The sequence below is a fragment of the Mugil cephalus genome, chromosome 23, assembly GCF_022458985.1.
Source record: "Mugil cephalus isolate CIBA_MC_2020 chromosome 23, CIBA_Mcephalus_1.1, whole genome shotgun sequence".
Lineage (NCBI taxonomy): Eukaryota > Metazoa > Chordata > Actinopteri > Mugiliformes > Mugilidae > Mugil > Mugil cephalus.
Genome location: NC_061792.1, coordinates 6,805,674 through 6,823,333, shown reverse-complemented (window position 1 = coordinate 6,823,333; position 17,660 = coordinate 6,805,674). Strand labels below are relative to the sequence as shown.

The 17,660-nt window shown below is 47.3% G+C and overlaps 1 protein-coding gene across 3 annotated transcripts in view; it reads left to right on the top strand.

Moving 5' to 3' along the window:
- nrp2a (neuropilin 2a) overlaps positions 1-12,694 on the top strand; it is a 54,805-nt gene extending 42,111 nt beyond the window's left edge. Inside the window, exons 14-18 of one of the 3 annotated variants that reach the window (XM_047576992.1) lie at positions 2,620-2,885; positions 3,322-3,418; positions 4,591-4,623; positions 10,494-10,556; positions 10,653-12,694. In XM_047576992.1, coding sequence (XP_047432948.1) covers positions 2,620-2,885; positions 3,322-3,418; positions 4,591-4,623; positions 10,494-10,556; positions 10,653-10,957 — 764 coding nt within the window. In that variant the 3' untranslated portion in view covers positions 10,958-12,694. Of the gene's footprint in view, positions 1-2,619; positions 2,886-3,321; positions 3,419-4,590; positions 4,624-7,074; positions 8,018-10,493; positions 10,557-10,652 lie in introns of those variants that run through there. The other 2 variants (XM_047576993.1, XM_047576994.1) reach the window with 2 other exon arrangements.
- The last annotated feature ends 4,966 nt before the right edge of the window (positions 12,695-17,660 follow it).

The window sequence follows — 17,660 nt, the reverse complement described above, 5'->3', positions numbered from 1 at the left end:
CCTGCTCTATAGCATAGTTCTCCAACAGGGTAATGCAGGATGGGGGCACAAAAGCTTTGGTTGATCAGACATTTTTCATATATATATTGATTTCCCCCCACAAATTTAAATTTCTTTAACTTCACATTAACATGAATCCAACACATTTTAGTAAAGGGATAAATGGAGGCAGAAGACGTTATCGTTCAGTCAGGGCTCAACGGACCTGTCAATCTCATGTACACAGTAGGCCCCGCCCCTATCGCTGCAGAGCCAATGACGAGGCTGCATATTGCACGCTGACTCTGTCAGGTTCTATGCAATTGGGCTGAGAGCCTATTCTTTCCCCAAGTGAAATCCCAGAAGCACGCTGCAATATTAGCAGAAGAGAAGCTAACAGTGCGGCTAGCTCCCGTTAGCCTACTACTGAGTTTAATATACACACATATAGTAGGTAGTAATGGGGGGTCCCGACTTAATCTCTCACCAGTCAATTCCCTTTCGTCCCGTGTGACCCAGCGAGCGCAAACTCCTTCCCGAAACCTTTAATAAAGCGCAGAATTACCCACAACACCGACATATGATTGGGATTAATGTAAATGGCTGGTGCGAGCTGATAACTAGGCATCGCTGTTTGCTCCTCGCAGCAGGAGACCATTGTGAAACAGATTAATAATGCTCCGTTGTTGTTGTGTGTGTGGCGAGGCTGCCTCTATTATGAGCCGAGAGGCGCAACAATAGGAGGTTTAGAGGGAGAGGCTTTGGCGCGCACCTTTAAAATGAGCGACCCCCCCGTCCAAAAAAAAAAAAAAAACTGTCATGTGCAGCAAGGGAGAGTACACAGAAGCACATATTCAATCCAGGGGTTGCACAGAGCCAAGGGACATACTGTCACACACGCTGTCTGCGGTGTCACACACAAACAAATCTGGGCGTATGGCGGCCAGAGGGGAGCTGTCAAACCGGAGGAAGATTTGCCCCCCTCCCAACTCCCCCCCCACCCCCATCCCCGTGACACTTGCCAGGGTGTGATCAGCTGGAAAAGACGGCGCGCACACAATCACACACAAGCATAAAGGTTATCAGCCCAGTCGCTCGATATATACACAAAGCTTCGGACGACAAACAGATGCTGCTAAGAAGAAGGAGAAAAAAAATCCCACCCATTCATTCATTCATTCCTTTTTTTTTTTTTTTCTCTAGCCTGTAAAACAAAAAGGCACTTAGTCATACACATATACACACACGCACGGAGTTGTTCAAGATAAAGCAGGTGATTTAATCTGCAGATTGTTGATGCTGGACATTTTCCCACAAGGCCCACTTAAGAAATTCTCCACCAGACGCCTCACTGAGTCACTCTCTCACACACACGGGGGCTTTTTTATTTTTTATTTTTCTCCCCCCCACTCGGGCATGCGTCGGCCCTCACAATGGAATTCGGCGTCCAATTTGCAAACCAAACATCCTCTGGTGCAAACAAACGGCGGTCGTTCCGTGGGACTTTTCCGTTCTTTAAGTCGCTCACCTGGAAGGGAGCGGAGAGGAATGGGCCCCGTGGGGTCTCCGGCTGGACTTCTGGTGGCACTGCATGAATGACGCTCCCTCCGGACCCATTCTTCTGCGTGTTTATATTTGTCACATCCCCATTGTTCGCCGCGACTTATTGTGAAGTGGCGATCCCGTTCCCGTTAGCGACTGCGTGATTAGTGTCTTTTTTGTTTAAGCGTCATGCATGTGTGTGAAAAGGCCTAAACGGTACGAGCAGCCGTGATTGATGGTGATTTTATGCGCAAAGACGAGAGAAGACGTGGATAAAAGTTACAAATAAATGAGACCTGAACGTCAATGTTTCACTTCCCTTGTGTTAAAAACATGCAGCTAGTATTTTATTAGAGGGGAAAGGTAGTCCTCGGAAAAGTCGCGCTAACTCAAGCAGCGTCCATTTACGGCGAATTTGAAAACTCCGCGCGGATTTGAACGCCTCCAGGGCTGAAATGAAAACCCATTAAATCAAACTTTTTTTTTTTTTTCTTTTTCTCATTGTAGCAACCCCGCCGAATCAAGGTTAAAACAAAGCTGTGCTCGATTTTGGCAATGTGTTACAAATCTGAAAAGCAGCTCGGTTTCATATTTCGTATTCTTGTCAAATTCTCTAGTGCATTTTTTTTTTTTCCACTTCTGAGTTTGAAAGACTTTCAAGAATCCACATTTCATGAGTTTTCCAAAAATGGAGCTGAAGGCGTGGGATGACTATTAACCCTTTTAAGTGCGGAACGATACTGAAATATCGATACTTCCGATACCAAGACTTTATGCTCTAAAATTGATTCTCTTAAGTAGGGACCCCCTACCTACTATATGTGCTATTTATAAATAACCATTATTGTCGTGTAATAATATACACAGGTTCAAATACTCATTGTTTTCATTTTTCATTGAGGGAAAATTTTAAAAAAAATGTATAAAAAATGTCGAATCAACCAAATATTTTGTGACCCCACTACGGTGGACTACGTGGACCCTTTAGGGGTTGCGAACCCCCTGTTGAAGACCCATGTTTTAAAGGGTTAAACTGACATTTTGAACGCTCATTAGTCAGACTGAGCCCTAGTAATTCTCCATCTTCCTCCCATCCAGAGCCGAACAGCTACCTGTACATGGACACGAGCTTAAAGGCGGAGCAGCACCGAGCCCGCCTCCTGAGCCCCGTGGTTCCCGCCGACACCGGGCCCCTCTGCCTCCTCTTCTCCTACCAGCTGTGGGGAGAGGGCCAGGGCCACCTCAGGGTCCTGCTGCGGGACGCCCACAACGAAGAGACGGTGCTGTGGACGCTGAAAGACGACCAGGGCCCCGTCTGGAAGGAGGGCCGCACCATCCTGCCGCGCTCCCCTAGAGACTTCCAGGTAGCAAAATTTAGACTTTTGAGAGGGAGTGAAATGATTTTGTTAATGAGCAGGGTAGACGGAGAGAGGCGTTCGACGCAGAGCGTGTCAGAGTTTAACCTACCTGAGGCCAAGTTTGATTTGTAAAAGAGAAAGTGTGCCACCCGGTCTCTACTGGCTGCTGTTTGGGGGTGGGGGGTGGGGGGTGGTGGGGGGGGGGGGGGGGAGGAGGATGATTGCAACCGTTGAGTGCAACTTTGAAAACATATTAACTTTTTATTCTCCTCCTCCTCCTCCTCCCTCTTGTCCCCGTTCTCCATTCGCCACCGCTTCCTCTTGCTCTGCTACTCCCCATCATCCCGTCATCCCGTCTCCTCTTTCTTCTTTCTCAACTTTTTCCCCCTCGCTCCTCATCCTCCTCCTCCTCCTCCTCATCCTCCCGCCGTGGCTTCGGTAGGTGGTGATGGAGGGCTTCCTCGCGCACAGCAACAGAGGACACATCTGGATAGACAACATCCACATGAACCCCAACTCCCCCCTGACGGAGTGCACGCGTAAGTCATACAAATTTGTGTATTCAAGGCGGGAACACTCATCCATGACCCCTTCCTCCTCCTCCTCCTCCTTCTTCTTCTTCTCGCAGCCTTCGGGCCCTTAGACGGCGACACACATAAACGCCCTCCCAACACTCCCGTCCTCCCCTCCACTCACTCAACTTCCCAGTTTTTCGGAGACAGCCTCTCTCCACCCGAAGCCGAAACGCGGAGATGAAAGGAGGAAGGAGCGGGAGGGACGCCGTTTTCCTCCTCCACAAAAGAATAAGAAAACTAGGCCATAAACGCCCCGTGGGCCCCCGCGATGCTAATCTATGTTTCATTAGATTCCTCTCCTTTCCACGTCGATCTCGCTCCTCCGTCGTATTTGTAAACAGAGCTTTCTCCCCCCGACCCGTCAGAGGGAATTACTAGACGGGCTGCGTCCCAAGTTTCCGGGTGCGCTGCCTCCTTAATCTGGCCCGAGCAGAGGCTTCTGAGAGGGTCTTAAACAGATCATAGGCCGAGCCAGGAGTCCGGAGCCAAAAACCTGCCGGTCCAGCGTGCTTTAGAGCCGAGCCACAGCGAGATCAGGAGGTAATTGAGTGAAAGTGCGCGTCTCCCTTGTTGCTGTTGCGTCCTCTATCAGTCATTTGTGCGCGTCATGAGACTCCCGAGTGTCTAAGCAGCACAGCAGCTTGGAAGATGACAGCCCCGCTCCCCCCCTCCTCCGTCGCCACTCCCAGAGCATGCTGGGATGCTGCTTATCACCCGAAACAGTTGAGTTTTTCCACAGTGCGTTGGCATCCCCTCCAAAAGGCGCCAGTCCCCCTAGTTGCTTTCCTCTCTTTCTTTCTCACACACTATCCAACACAAGCCGAGACACTTTGTGTTTGCATTCCAGGCACATAAAAAAAAAAAAAATCCCGCACCCCGCTCCAGTTTAACTGGACTTGTCCAGATAAACAACTTGAAACGCGTGAACTTGAATTGCCCGCCGCGATGCAGCCCGTCTCGAAAAAATTGCACCTCAGACTTATTTGAGGAATTAACTTAAGTTTCCTCGGGAGGAGCTCGATAGTCTCGTGACATTTGTGTGACATTTTGCTTGACTTTTCCCTCGAATTCAAAGCCATCATCTAACACCTCTCTCCATCTCTTTTCTGCTCCCCCGTGTCTCTCTGTCCTCGCAGAACCCTTCGCGGCGTTCTCTCCAGAAAACCCAGGTGAGTCCCACTTCCGGTATGACGTTCACACCCTCCTCTCTGGTCTTGCTTCCCGCCCGTGTTTGTATGTATGCACTAGCCTGGGAGTTTTTTTGCTTGGTGGCACAAGAGTTCTCCTCAAAAACTGTGACGGCGCAACCTGCTGAAAGCTGTGTGATTCCAGATTAATGATGTTTGAAACTCATCCCATCGGCGGCGGCAGCATGCGAACCAAATGCTAAACCCTGGGCTAAAAGTCTAAACCGGGGGTCTTCAACATTTTTCAGCCCAAGGACCCCCAAACTGATGGAAAGATTAAATCTATTTTTATCATCATTTTGCATTCAGTATTAAGCCATTCAAATAATACACAGGTTCATTCTTTTCATTTCAAACATGTGCAACATGCAGGAAAATTGTGCGGGAAATTTTTTTTAAAAATGTATAAAAAATGTCTAATCAACCAAAGGTTTTGCGACCCCCCCCACAGTACCTTTGTGGACCCTCTAGGGGTTACGGACCACCTGTTGACAGATTGAGAGATTAAGTGGGGACCCCTTTGCCTACTATATGTGATCTATATTAAACTCAGCCTAGTGCTATTTATAAATATACATTATTATTAGCATTTTGCTTTAAATATTAAGCTATTCCTCATCCTTTTACTAAAATAAGTTGGATTCATGTTAACATGTAACTTTTGTGGGGTAATATAGTAAAAGAAATATATATAAAAAATGTCTAATCAACCAAAAATTTTGCGACCCTGCTGGAGTGCCTCCACGGACCCACTAGGGGCCGCGCACCCCCTGTTGAAGACCTACGATCCAAACGATTAAATTTGTCAGATGAATGTATCCTTCCGGCTTCATTTATTGCTTTGCAATAACTTTTACCTCGTCGGTCTCCCCGGAAACACAGGATTAGTCTCGAGCGAGCAACCCCCTCCGTGTGCAAGGCGAGCTAAATCCATCACACCTCAAGGAGTCAGATGTTTGAAAAGCGCCACATATTCTCGGTTCTCGGCTGCCTGACGCAGCCTGAAGGGTTTTAAATAACTGTCTGCCTCATGAAAAATATTTAGAGCATCCTGGGGGACCCTATGAGATTGATGTTAGCGTTTTGGCATCTCATAATGTCTCCCAATAAGATAAGAGCACGGCGGTTTTCGATGTGATGTGTGCGCATTTCCTCGGCTTTTCTGCTCCTCCGCCTCTAACCTTTGACAGGCGCGCACGCACGTTAATATCACCGTGCGCGCGCACACACCAGCGTCCCCCAGGGGAAATGCAATCAGATAGAGTGACTGAGCAGCACCGAGCACGGCTCTCTCCTTCTCCTTTCCCCCAACTCGGTTTTGTCTAATGAGTGTGTGCGATGTGAAGTAGCAGCGGCACGCACCATTTCCCGCTGTAATTATGTGACACGGTCCAAAAATCAGGATGTATTCAGCTCTGCTTCACTTTCCTTAGTTCATTGTGACATCTCACATACAGCTCTCCACATCGGGCTTGGATCACACACGTGGGCTTTTTTTTCTTTTCTTTTTTCTTAAGCTTTTCAGCATCTTCAGGGGTTTGTTTTAGATTTGGACAGCAGAGAGGAGTAGAAGCTTCTTGGAAGCTGCTTAGTAGGTCCTTACCAAGAATCTGAGCAGGGGGTTCAAGCCAGGGGCAGCAGCGTAGCGGATCTGTGGAGATAGTCTCCAAGGAGACGGCGCTTGGCTTGAGGAGGAGAGGACTGGCCAAGGAGGTTGATGCACGAGGGGGGGGGGGAGAAAAAAAAAGGGAAAATGGAAAAAGCCAGAACAGAGATAAATTATGTGCTCAAAAACGAATCGAGCCAGCTCGGTAACCAAAACCCCAATGCGACGTCGGCTCGGGGAGGGCTCTGGAACGCCGGACGTCCCCTCGCGGTGTCCGAGCGATTCGTGCATGGATCGGAGACCGTATCCGTTTGGGGGGCAAAGGGGGGGGCTGTTTGTGACTTCCTGTGCCAGCGAACGAGGAAGGCGGAGCTCCTTAATTATTCACTGTGTGTGGGTGCTTTTAGAACTAATTATTTCGTTTCACACCAAGTAATTTCGCTGGAGCTTTGAAAAAAAAAAAAAAGAAAAGAAAAAAAATGCGAATTGCATTGCATTGGATTGGATCAACTATTGGACTGATTTCAAACCAAATCTCTTGATGATCTTGGTGTGAAAACCCGTCCTCCGACTGCAACCCAAGCTACTTGAGAGAAGTGGATGCATTTAATTTTCTTTTTTTTTTCATGGCCTTGGAGATTTATTTATTTATCTATTTATTTTGCAACTGGCATGCTTGTGCATGCTCGTATGAGGTGCACGCCTGCTGTTCGTATGATGAAGACAGACAGGGATAGACGTTAGAGAAGAAAGCACATGTAGAAAGTAACACAAGTGCCGCTCCTCTCTTTTTCCCGCTGGCCAATTACTCTGTATCTCTCCACCAGGGGGAGGCGTTCCTGTGCCTCCCTTGCCCATCCACTGGTATTACATTATGGCCGCCGGGGGCGCCCTCCTTCTCCTGGCTGTGGCCATCTTGGTCAGAGCTCTCTGTTGCTGCCGACAACACCTGGCCACCAAGAAGAGCCAGCTGTCAGTGGCCTATCACAGCTCCTCGCAGTGCTTCCAGTATTCAAACTGGTCCTCCAGTATGGCCACCCCAGGGGTGGAGCCAGTCCTGACAGTGAGGCTGGACAGCCGGGATCGACACCGCACCCTCTGCTAAAACAAAAAAAAAAAAAAAAAAACACTTAGCTGTATTGGATTTGGCAGAGGGGGACATGATTGACAGGACGTCTCCAGCTCCTTTAGCTGCTAAGTGAAAAATTTGCAAAGAAACACTCTTGTCTCCGAAGGATGTAGCTTTGGTTGTTTTCTTCTCTGTTCCATTAAGGAGTCCGCTGTTGACATTTCACACTACGCCGCTCCTGATGTGAGGACTGAAGTCGGAGTGAGTTATTTATCCGAAACAGCTTGATTCGGACCATTGAGTGCCCGTCTGGCTCCTCGCGGCCCCCAGCGGCCCTCCTGGAATGACCCCAGCACGGACGTACTCTCGCGGACATGTGTGAGCCGGGGAAGAAGAGGAGGAGGAGGAGGAGGAGGAGGAGGAGGAGGTCGAGCCGGTTCCGCTTGCGAGAGCCAGCCAGAGCTGCCAAACCACAAGGCTAAAACAAGACCCCAGAGACACGAGGAGCTCCACAGTGCTGAGAGAGAGAAGCAGGAGAAAACTGTTAGGCCGGGGGGCATTCGATGTGCTAGCTGTGGAAATGATCCGGCGAGCCAGAGAAAATAAAGCTCTTGGTATCTCTGTAATAACAACGCAGAATAGCTAGCGATGTTGTGCCAATAGGTAACGGAGGAGGGAAAAATAATAAAAAAAAAAATGTTTCCATTGTCCTTTTCAGCAAAGCATGTGCACATTTAAAGACAAAAGGAATGCAAATCCATCATACTTAAAGTCCTGCATCTCAAATGGAGATAACCAGCTCATTTGATTGAACGTCTCGCCTTCTCCTGATAAAGGCATCAGTCAGTGATGGATGCAGCCGTCTTCAGTGTTTAGTGTCTCATCTTGATTCTCTTGGTGTAATAAAGCACGTTGTTCCACTCCCCATTTCTGCTCCATACCACCCACTCCCGTTGTTCCCCGCGCCTTTCAGCTGCCCAGATGAAAGCCGCGCCGAGCCGAGCCTTGTCTTGTTTTCAGTGTGAATATGTGCTTGTTGTTTTTAGGGTTGTAAATAGACACATCTGTCTGCCATCACCACTTTTCCCCTGATTTATACTCCTACAAGTCCCACAATGCCGCCGGAACAGCTGGAAGCCATAAGTGGAGTGTTTTGCTGTATATGAGCGCCCTTGAGAAGGAGCCAAGATATTATGAAAAGCAGAGCAGGGCTCCAGCCATTGAGGATTTTTCCCGTTATTGTTAGTGCGTATGTCTTCAACAGGGGGTCCGCGGAGGCACTGCAAAGTGGTCGCAAAATCTTTGGTTGATTAGACATTTTTAAAATTTTCCCCCACAAATTTAAATTTCTTCAAATGCACATTAACATGAATCCAACATATTTTAGAAAAGGGATAAGGCGTAGGTCTTCAACAGGGGGTCCGCAAGCCCTAGGGGGTACCGCACAGGCACTGTAGGGGGTGTTACAAAGTCTTTGGTTGATTGACATTTTTTATAAATTTTTTTCTTTAAATTTCCCCCCACAAGTTTAAATTTCTTTAAATGTACATTATCATATATCCAACATATTTTAGAAAAGGCATAAGGCTTAAGTCTTCAACAGTGGGGTCCACAATCCCTAGGGGGTCTGCAGAGGTACTGCAGGGGGTGTTGCAAAATCTTTGGTTGATTAGACATTTTTTATACATTTTTTTGAAATTATTCCCCTCAAATTTAAATTTCTTTAAACACACATTAACATGAATCCAACTTGTTTTAGAAAAGGGATCAGGCTTAAGTGTTCAACAGGGGATCCACAATTACTACTGCAGAACGGTTGCAAAATCTTTGGTTGATGAGACATTTTTATACATTTTTAAAAATTTTCCCCCACAAATTTAAATTTGTTTAAATTTACATTAACACGAATCCAACACATATTTAAGGAAAGGGATAAGGGATAGTTTAATACTGAATGCAAAAATGATAATGTATGTATATTTATAAATAGCACTAGTTTAATATAGAAAACATATAGAAGGTAGGGGGTCCCTACTTAATCTCTCCATCAGGTTGGCGTCCTTGGCCTGAAAAATGTTGAAGACCCCTGCCCTAGTGCCATAAGATGCCATGAAAGCTGTTAACATAACCAGCTAATGCACTTCACAGTTACACATCTGAGGGACTGTTTTATTGGCAAATTTCTTACAACTCTTAACTCGAGGTCGCCACAAATCTCTCCCTCATCAGCCAGAAATCAGGTTGAACTCCCTGGGTTAAATATTAAATGAAAGTGAGGCCTTTGCTCTGATCCATCACCTGCTACCCCACACCAGCTCAGCAGAATGCGCCCCGATTTGTTGTCGCAGTTTTAGAGCCTGCACTTTTCTTTTTCTTTTTTTTTTGTTGGCACGCCCTCGCCGTGTGCTTTTAAATCAACTCGGGGAGGGGGAGGGACCGGACACCCCACTCTTGATCCATCTCAACACCATTACGCTCCAAGCCTCTAATAGTCGTAATTAGTTAATGGACAGATAACATTTATTAAGGCTGCGGTAAGCACTTTTCCCTCCCATCTACCGCACCTCTACCGCCCAGCCCCGCTGCCAACGTCAGTTGCCCTGGAAACGGTATTAATAATGCCACCGGCCATCAAAGACATCCAAATCTAGACGTGTGCCTTGCCAAGCAGTTACTCCCACTCCTGAACGCTTGCCAAGCCCCAGCAAGCTCACATACACCCTCACGCACACTGACACAAAAGTACACTCGAGCTTAACTAAAGTGCTGCAGCCGTCGCTAGCTCCACCGCTCACACACTCACGTGTCATTTTTTTTTGTTTTGTTTTGTTTTGCACAGGAAGCACGACTGTCGCCACTTAAAGTTGCCTCCTTTAAATCATCTAACGATCTTAAACGTGACAGTAGCCGTGTTGGTGGTTTTAACGGTGGTGGTGATTACTTTTATTTACACAGAATGAGCAGTCTTATACCGTCAGTACATGTGATGACTGTGTGTTTGGCAGGAATGTATGTCAATGGTCTTTCTCTATTAATAAAGTCATATTTTTCTATCTCGAAGCGTGCGCGTCACATCTCTAAACCGTTTCAATGAGGCAAAATGTGTTTTCATTTTGGGCCGCTTTTATTTTGGCGGCATTCGCGTTTAAATGCGTTTCCTGTGCTTGTCTTTGACAGTTAAGAGACCCAATGGGTTCGGAGATGGGCAAGGACCCAGCGATAGAGACCCATTAGGTGGAGGTAAGACTCAAAGACGTCCTGACACACTTCTGTCACCTCAATTTTTTTTATTTTTTTTATTTTTTGCTAAATATCTTTTCTGCTTTTTTCCACCAGGCCTCCAGTTCCCCGAGTGGAACACGGCCTCCCCGTCGTCCGTGCCTCCGGTGACGAGCAACTCCGAGAAGGACAACTCGTGGCTGTACACCCTGGACCCCATCCTGGTCACCATCATCGTCATGAGCTCCCTGGGCGTCCTGCTCGGCGCCGTCTGCGCCGGCCTCCTCCTCTACTGCACCTGCTCCTACAGCGGCCTGTCGTCGCGCTCCTCCACCACGCTGGAGAACTACAACTTCGAACTGTACGACGGCCTCAAGCACAAAGTCAAGCTCAACCAACAGCGCTGCTGCACCGAGGCGTGAACCGCCCCCTCGTTGAAAACCTCTCACTATTTCCTCCATCCCCTCCAGCTCACTTTAGTGTCAGTTTAACTTCCTCGACGATGCACATCCCCAGGATATTAGCTAAGCCACTTGCCTCTTCTGAGAACTTCCTGTTTGGGAAAAGAGTGGCCAAGTCCGGCGTCGGTGGTTGTTGTTGTGAAAACTCGCCAACGTGGACGGATCCGGCGCGGGGATGTTAGGCCTCAAAATCTAAATATCTACACATATCAATTACAGAGTCGTGGTCCACCAAAAGAGAACTGTTTATAAATCATAGATTTGTAAGAGTTTTGAAACTGGATACTGTAAAGTACACATGCAGAGAGGCAGACGCGTCGCGTTGGAGAGGTGGTAGGTTAGGAACGTGCTTAGAAAGCGTATTTTTTTGATCACATGTGAACACAGTGGCCTAGAACTTAGCTCCTTCGTGTCGACCCTTTCGTTCCGTCGTAGACTCTGCTACCTGTCGGCCTCAGTTATCCTCTTAGTTCCTGACAGTCCGTGGTCTTTCCAGTCACCGGCTTCCCTCTCTTTCTGTTTAATGTTTTCGTTCTGGCCGGTTGCCAGATAAGTTGAGCGAGGGGCGGGGATTTAAAAAAAAAAAAAAAAAGAAAGTATATGTGTGTTTAGAGGTGGGGAGGGCATTTTAGCACATTCTTTTTATGACAGAGAAACGTTATTGTTAGATTTAGTTGTCGGAGACTGTTGCTGGTTCCTGTCAAAGAGAAGGTCATGTTTACATTGTGGTTAATGGCGAAAAGGTCAAGGAGCTTTGGTCGGTGCAACCTATGGATTGCTGGTAAGGGCGGGGGACCGCTGAAGGAGAAAAGAGACCATAAAATTAAAAGTTAAACAGGATCAATCCACTGACTGTGTGCCCAGGCACGCGACAAGCCTTAAACTGTTCGCGGAAAATGTTGAAAAAGGAACGTTGAGGCAACACCGGGACGAGAGAGGAGGAGGAGGAGGGACGCGTCTCTTCCTCTTCCGCACGTGGACCTCAAAAGCCATGACTTAAAGGACCTACCCCTTATCCTAAAACACGCCACCCCCACCTCAACCGACTGGCTGACTGCGGCCTGTCTTGTGAATCGTTTTTTTAATTTCCTTTGTGTCGATTCTGAGGCGGTTTTTCGAAACCGCTCCGCATGGGTCCGGTGCGCTCCGAATGGACTCGTAAGCCATTGGACTCCCACGCACATGAACATCCACACACGTCACTTGTATATACGGGTGTATATACAGAACATGAGTCACATCTTCTCTCCCTCTGAAAAACACGAGGCTCAAAAAAAAAAAAAAAAGAAAAAAAACGAAGGGTCTTCTGCTGCGAATCCACGTGGTGGGGCTTCGCCACGCACGTGCACTCATCGCGCCGCCGCCACGTCCATTCCCGCTCACGCTCGCTGTCTCTGTCCTCTGAGGCCCACATCTCTGGACCCCCACTGACTCTCTTCAAAGTGCCTTGGAGCCTCGGGGGGGATCCAGCTCGCCTTGGGAGCCGGTATCAGACGCCGACAGTCACAGCGCCCCCTTCTGCTTGGGAGGACCAAACCATAAACCAAGATAAAGGATTCCCCAACCTCCCCTTTTTTTTTCCGCACTGCTAGGACTGCTGTTGTTGTTGTTTTAAAGGGGTCTTTGTACAGAAATGCTCTTTTTATGATTGTTATTATAATTATTGTTATGATTATTTAATAAAGGATTTATACCATATATGTATAATGAAAGTCTCCACCTTTTTATTTGCTTTTTGCTTTTTTTTAATAAACAACGTAGGTGGTGCGCGCTTTGCGGAAATCGTCCCCGCCCAATTACCCCGCAAACTCCATCTGAGACTCGAAGGCAAACTTTCACTTTTAATTGCAAAAAGAATACACACAGGAAAACGCACACACACACACACACACATGCATAATGCTGTGTTGTCAGCCTTCTACACTTGGCCTCTAATCTCACCATGATGTCCCATTAGTCTGGACCTCTGGTGGCCCTCATTTAGGAGCTCCAACATCAAAGCTTTGAAGTGCCCCGGCGTCTCAGACGCACACACACACACACACACACAAGGACTCATACAATACACATGCAATTACTCTGTTTCTCTTTTTATGCAGCTCGGGGAGTGTGCACACACGGTTCCGTTTAGCCACACAACTTCTTGCACCTAAACCCCGTTAAAAGCTGCAGCTCCGATCCAGAGTGCGATATCGCCTACAAAAAATTGGGCCAAATTTTGCACGTTTGTGACGACGTCACATTCGTGAGTTGCTGTTCCTAGGTTGAGCGCACTCGGAGTTGTAGCGCATTAATTACAGCGTCATTTGGCTGTTGGAGTAGATGTTAAATGGAGCCCGGGAGCGCAGGTACCGCGTTACGAGCCGCTCAAAAGCAGAGCGATAGGTGTTTGTCGCTCGCACAGCGGCGACGGCAGCGGCTGTTAGCGCGCTCCGGTCCGCGGCATGGCGGGCCAATTACCATCCCAGAAAAAGAATGCTCCGACAATCCCCAACCCCGCCGGAGGAGTGCGATGCCATCTGCTCGCAGGTTTGATTGATCCCGGCAGAACAGTCACGGCCACATCACACGAATGAACGCCGACAGGAAATTACCAAAGGAGCCAGATTGTCATTGTTCCGTACCGCCTCTTGTTTTCACAACCAAATTATTCCTCTTTTTTTTTATATACCCTTGCAAGTGTGTGTGTTACCCAAATGTTGTTTTTCTAGTTTCTTTATCAGTCTGGAATGGCACGCTGCAGGGGCCCTTTCCTTTAGCCGCCAGATCAGAGAGGTTTTTTTTTTTTTTTTTGCCTCTGAAGCCGACTTGGCCTTCAAAGAAAACGCTCTGGCACCCTGTAAGTCGATAGGCCAGATTGCGGAGGGAGCCCATTTGAGGGTCGCGCCACAGGAAGTGACTAAAACGGGCCGCTAATTAATCTGAGGATTATGCAATCAGGCTGGAAGAGAGCGTATACAGGCAGAACATTAGTCATCACAGTATGAAAGGAGACTTCGTTTGGTCTCCTAACTTAATCGCTTGGTGTTGCCTTTACATTGCAGAACAGAGGATTCTCGTGTCCTAGCCGGGAGACGCTTGTTCGAATCGCAGTAGATGTTAACCGCTGTAAATAGCGTATGATTTTGTCATGCAGGATATTAATAGAGCTAGAATTCCACCTTCCCCCATGTGTGATTCAGTAATCCAAATTCAAAAATCCTCCATATCCTCTTCCCTGCGCCACCGGTGACAGTCTGAAGAACCACCTGGAGACTAAACCATGCGCCTCTTTCAACTGCATCCAAGCGGCTGCTGCAGCAGCAGCAGCAGCAGCAGCAAAGCATACGCGGAGACTGACAGCGTCCTTACATTTTTAGTTTCATGCAAACACACCGCCGCGCGCCCGCATCCCAGTGGTCTTCCCGGGAAGGGGGCCCAGATTATCTTGACGGGCAATTCAAAGCGCCTATATGGGTCAGAGTGGGGAGGGTGTATATCTGTGTGTGTGTGTGTGTGTGAAGGATAGACAAGGGCTCTGTGGCAGCATGCCTGCCAATGACGGCAGACCCTAAGACAACAAATGCCAAAGTCTTGCATAAACACGAGGCGGACCATCACTTTCCTTCCACTGTGACATTATCATCGGCCCACCTCCAGAGGATACTGCCTCTGAAAACAAATAGATGACTGAGGAAATGACGCCATTCAGAGAACTGGGCGAGTGGTCTCATCATTGTGAAGCAGATAGGTGAAAATTAAGTATAATTTGAAGCAGTTTTGCAGTGTGTTGACCAGGGACCACATTGACAGCCTGGTTTAAATTTTGTTTTTCACAACTTTAATCAACTGAAGTCAGAGCCTTGGACTGGTTTTGCTATGCAGTAACATTTAGGTCTGGATTTGATTACCCCTCTCGCTCTGATATTTTCTCGGTCAGAGTCTGAGGCATTCACACCATGTGGAGCGCGAGCGTATACACACAAGTCAACTTTTTGTGTGGACGCTCAACGTGACCAGTGGTCCTGTGTGGACGGCCACCTGTTCACTCCATTTGAGGCTGGTGTGTTTACAGGCGCGGTGGCCCTATATAGCCCAGGAAACTTGTTATCGGGAATGGTGGGAGGCCTCTCGCAGTCGGCCCTAACCATCTGTCTGGAGTGAAGGTGGTGGTGGCGGGTCAAGTTTTTTGGACATGAGAGACCAATAAAAATGGTTCCTCATATAGAATCATTCCTCAAGAATGTATTTATTTTAACCCTAACCCTGTCTCGACACAGTTTAATTAGTGAAGTTTGGATTTTGTTCCTCATTTTACCATGGAGTGTGTTATCTGCCATTCATCTCAGCTATAATATTGTCGAAATAACAAGAGACAATATGGCCGCATTCACACCTATTTACATTCATGTTGTCATTTCTTGTACAATCAGGGGTCTTTATTAACCACAATACAAAAGCGTGAGGATTAGATGCGGTTACAGAAGTCAAAACAAGAGAAGATGTTTCATAATAGCAAAATCTGTCATGGGATGGATAGAAGCAGCTTTTTAGGGAGGTTATGAAGTATTGGTGATGGGGGTTTATGGTTGTCTTTGCAAAGTATGCCAAAAAGTAGCCATGCACGAATCTCCTTTCACGTGACCCCATACAAAACAAGCCTCCCTGGATGTATAATAGTAGATTAGGCTCATCTGTTTTCACCAAACTGTGCAAACACAAGAACAGCACAAAACTAGCTAATCTATGGGAATTTGTATAGAATAACTGGGACTGTATCAACCCAACTTCCCCTCTGCTCCAGTCAATCATGGCCTGCCTCAAGGCTCTGTCCTTGGGCCTCTACTTTTCACTAACTGCATGCCCCCCTTGGTCAGATAATTCGCCACCACGGACTCAATTTCCACTGTTAGGCTGAAAATACTCAGCTATGTCTCAGTCCTCAGCATCCACTAGGCTTCCCCCCAGGTCTCTGCTCAACTGCCTACAGGACATAAAATCATGGATGTCACCCAACCACCTCAAACTCAAGAGCAAGTCACACATCAAATCTGTCAGCAAATCTCCTCAAAAACATCTCCCGACACCAGTCGTCTCTCTCCAACACCGCTTCAGAGACCTTCATACACGCCTTCATCACCAGCCGTCTGGACTACTGCAGTGGAGTCCTGTTCGGGGCACCCAGCAAAATCCTGGACAGACTTGAGTCTGTCCAGAACTCAGCTGCCAGGGTTATCACCCCCACACTTATCCACCTTCACTGGCTTGCCATAAAATTCCACATCTCTTACAAAATCCTCCTTCTTACCTACAAAGCCCTCCACTCCCTAGCCCCCCCAGTACCTCTCAGACCTCATCCACCCACACACTTCAACACGAAGCCTGCGGTCGTCCAATCTGGGTCATCGCTCCAATCCTGGACTCGTTCAAATCTGCCCTCAAAACTCATGTGTTTACCCAGGCTTTTAGCCCATAGTCAACCAGTCTTCACCTTCTGGGTTGACTCACCCCGTGCTGTTCACCCTGCCTGTTTTTTCCAGTTGTCTAATTTGTCTCTGTTCTTGCAAAGCATCCTTGGGTGTCTAGAAAGGCGCTATATAAATCGAATTTATTATTAATTTCCAAAATGGATCAAATAGGTTCCGCGAAGCCTTAGTCAACGTGAACTGTTAAACCCGAAAGACAAACAGCTAAAAATGTACCTGCCATTCACAAGTTAAGTAAAGGAAAGCTGTTGGAGGAGCAATCGCGCCTGACAGGTTGTCAGGATTCGAGCTTTCTTGGACAAAACATCTTAAAGCTTCTGTAATAATCTGCTCGATGCCGGCGCCGCAGACAATTCCCCGCTCCGCAACCTGTCAAATAATTTCCGCAGGGTTGAGTTGTTCAGCCTGTTATTATTTGAACAAGCGCGTCAATAAAAGAGAATGAAAAACAAAGTTGTATTCCGCGAAAAGTGGTAATCAATTAAGAATGACAAAAGGCGTCGTGCTTTCAAGAATACAGCTGGGGCAGATTTCTGAAACAAGCAAATAAACAGCTGCGCTCATCATGATTCACACGCGTCGTCTTTTATGGGGGAAGAACGACGGAAAATAAGAAAGCATAAAATCATCTGGATGCGGGGGTCTGTTGTGAGAGGCTGCTACCCCAGTTTAGCTTTCTCGGGTAATTGAAATGGCCTTCTCATAACTTTCTCTTCAAATTAGGACTCTTTCATTACGGATTCCATTGAGGCGATAATCAAATTCAATTGCACTTTGAGACCCATCTGTTCCAAAATAATTGACGATTCTACCCTTCAAAAAAAAATAAAAAAACCACAACCTCCCGAGTCTCCTCGGCTCTGCTCATAAATCTCCTCATGTGAATCAAATTAGCTGCACGAGTAGCGCGTGTTTACCGAGCGACTTTGGGAGAAACGCGGCCACATTTCCCTTTTGATGAAGTCGGACAACGGCGTCGGGGATGTAAAGGTAAAACACCACCGATAATTGCTTCAGTTTGGTGCCGCTCTGTATAGCAAAAAGCTTTATAAGTGGGGTCACAGTTAAAGGAAATGCATTTAGAGATTTAATGTGCTTTCAATTTTTTTTTGTCAGATCTGTTGTACGGGCACCCGCACCCCATAGCACAGAAATGGTTTAGGAACAATTACAAAAAAATTTCAGGAGATCCCAAGGTG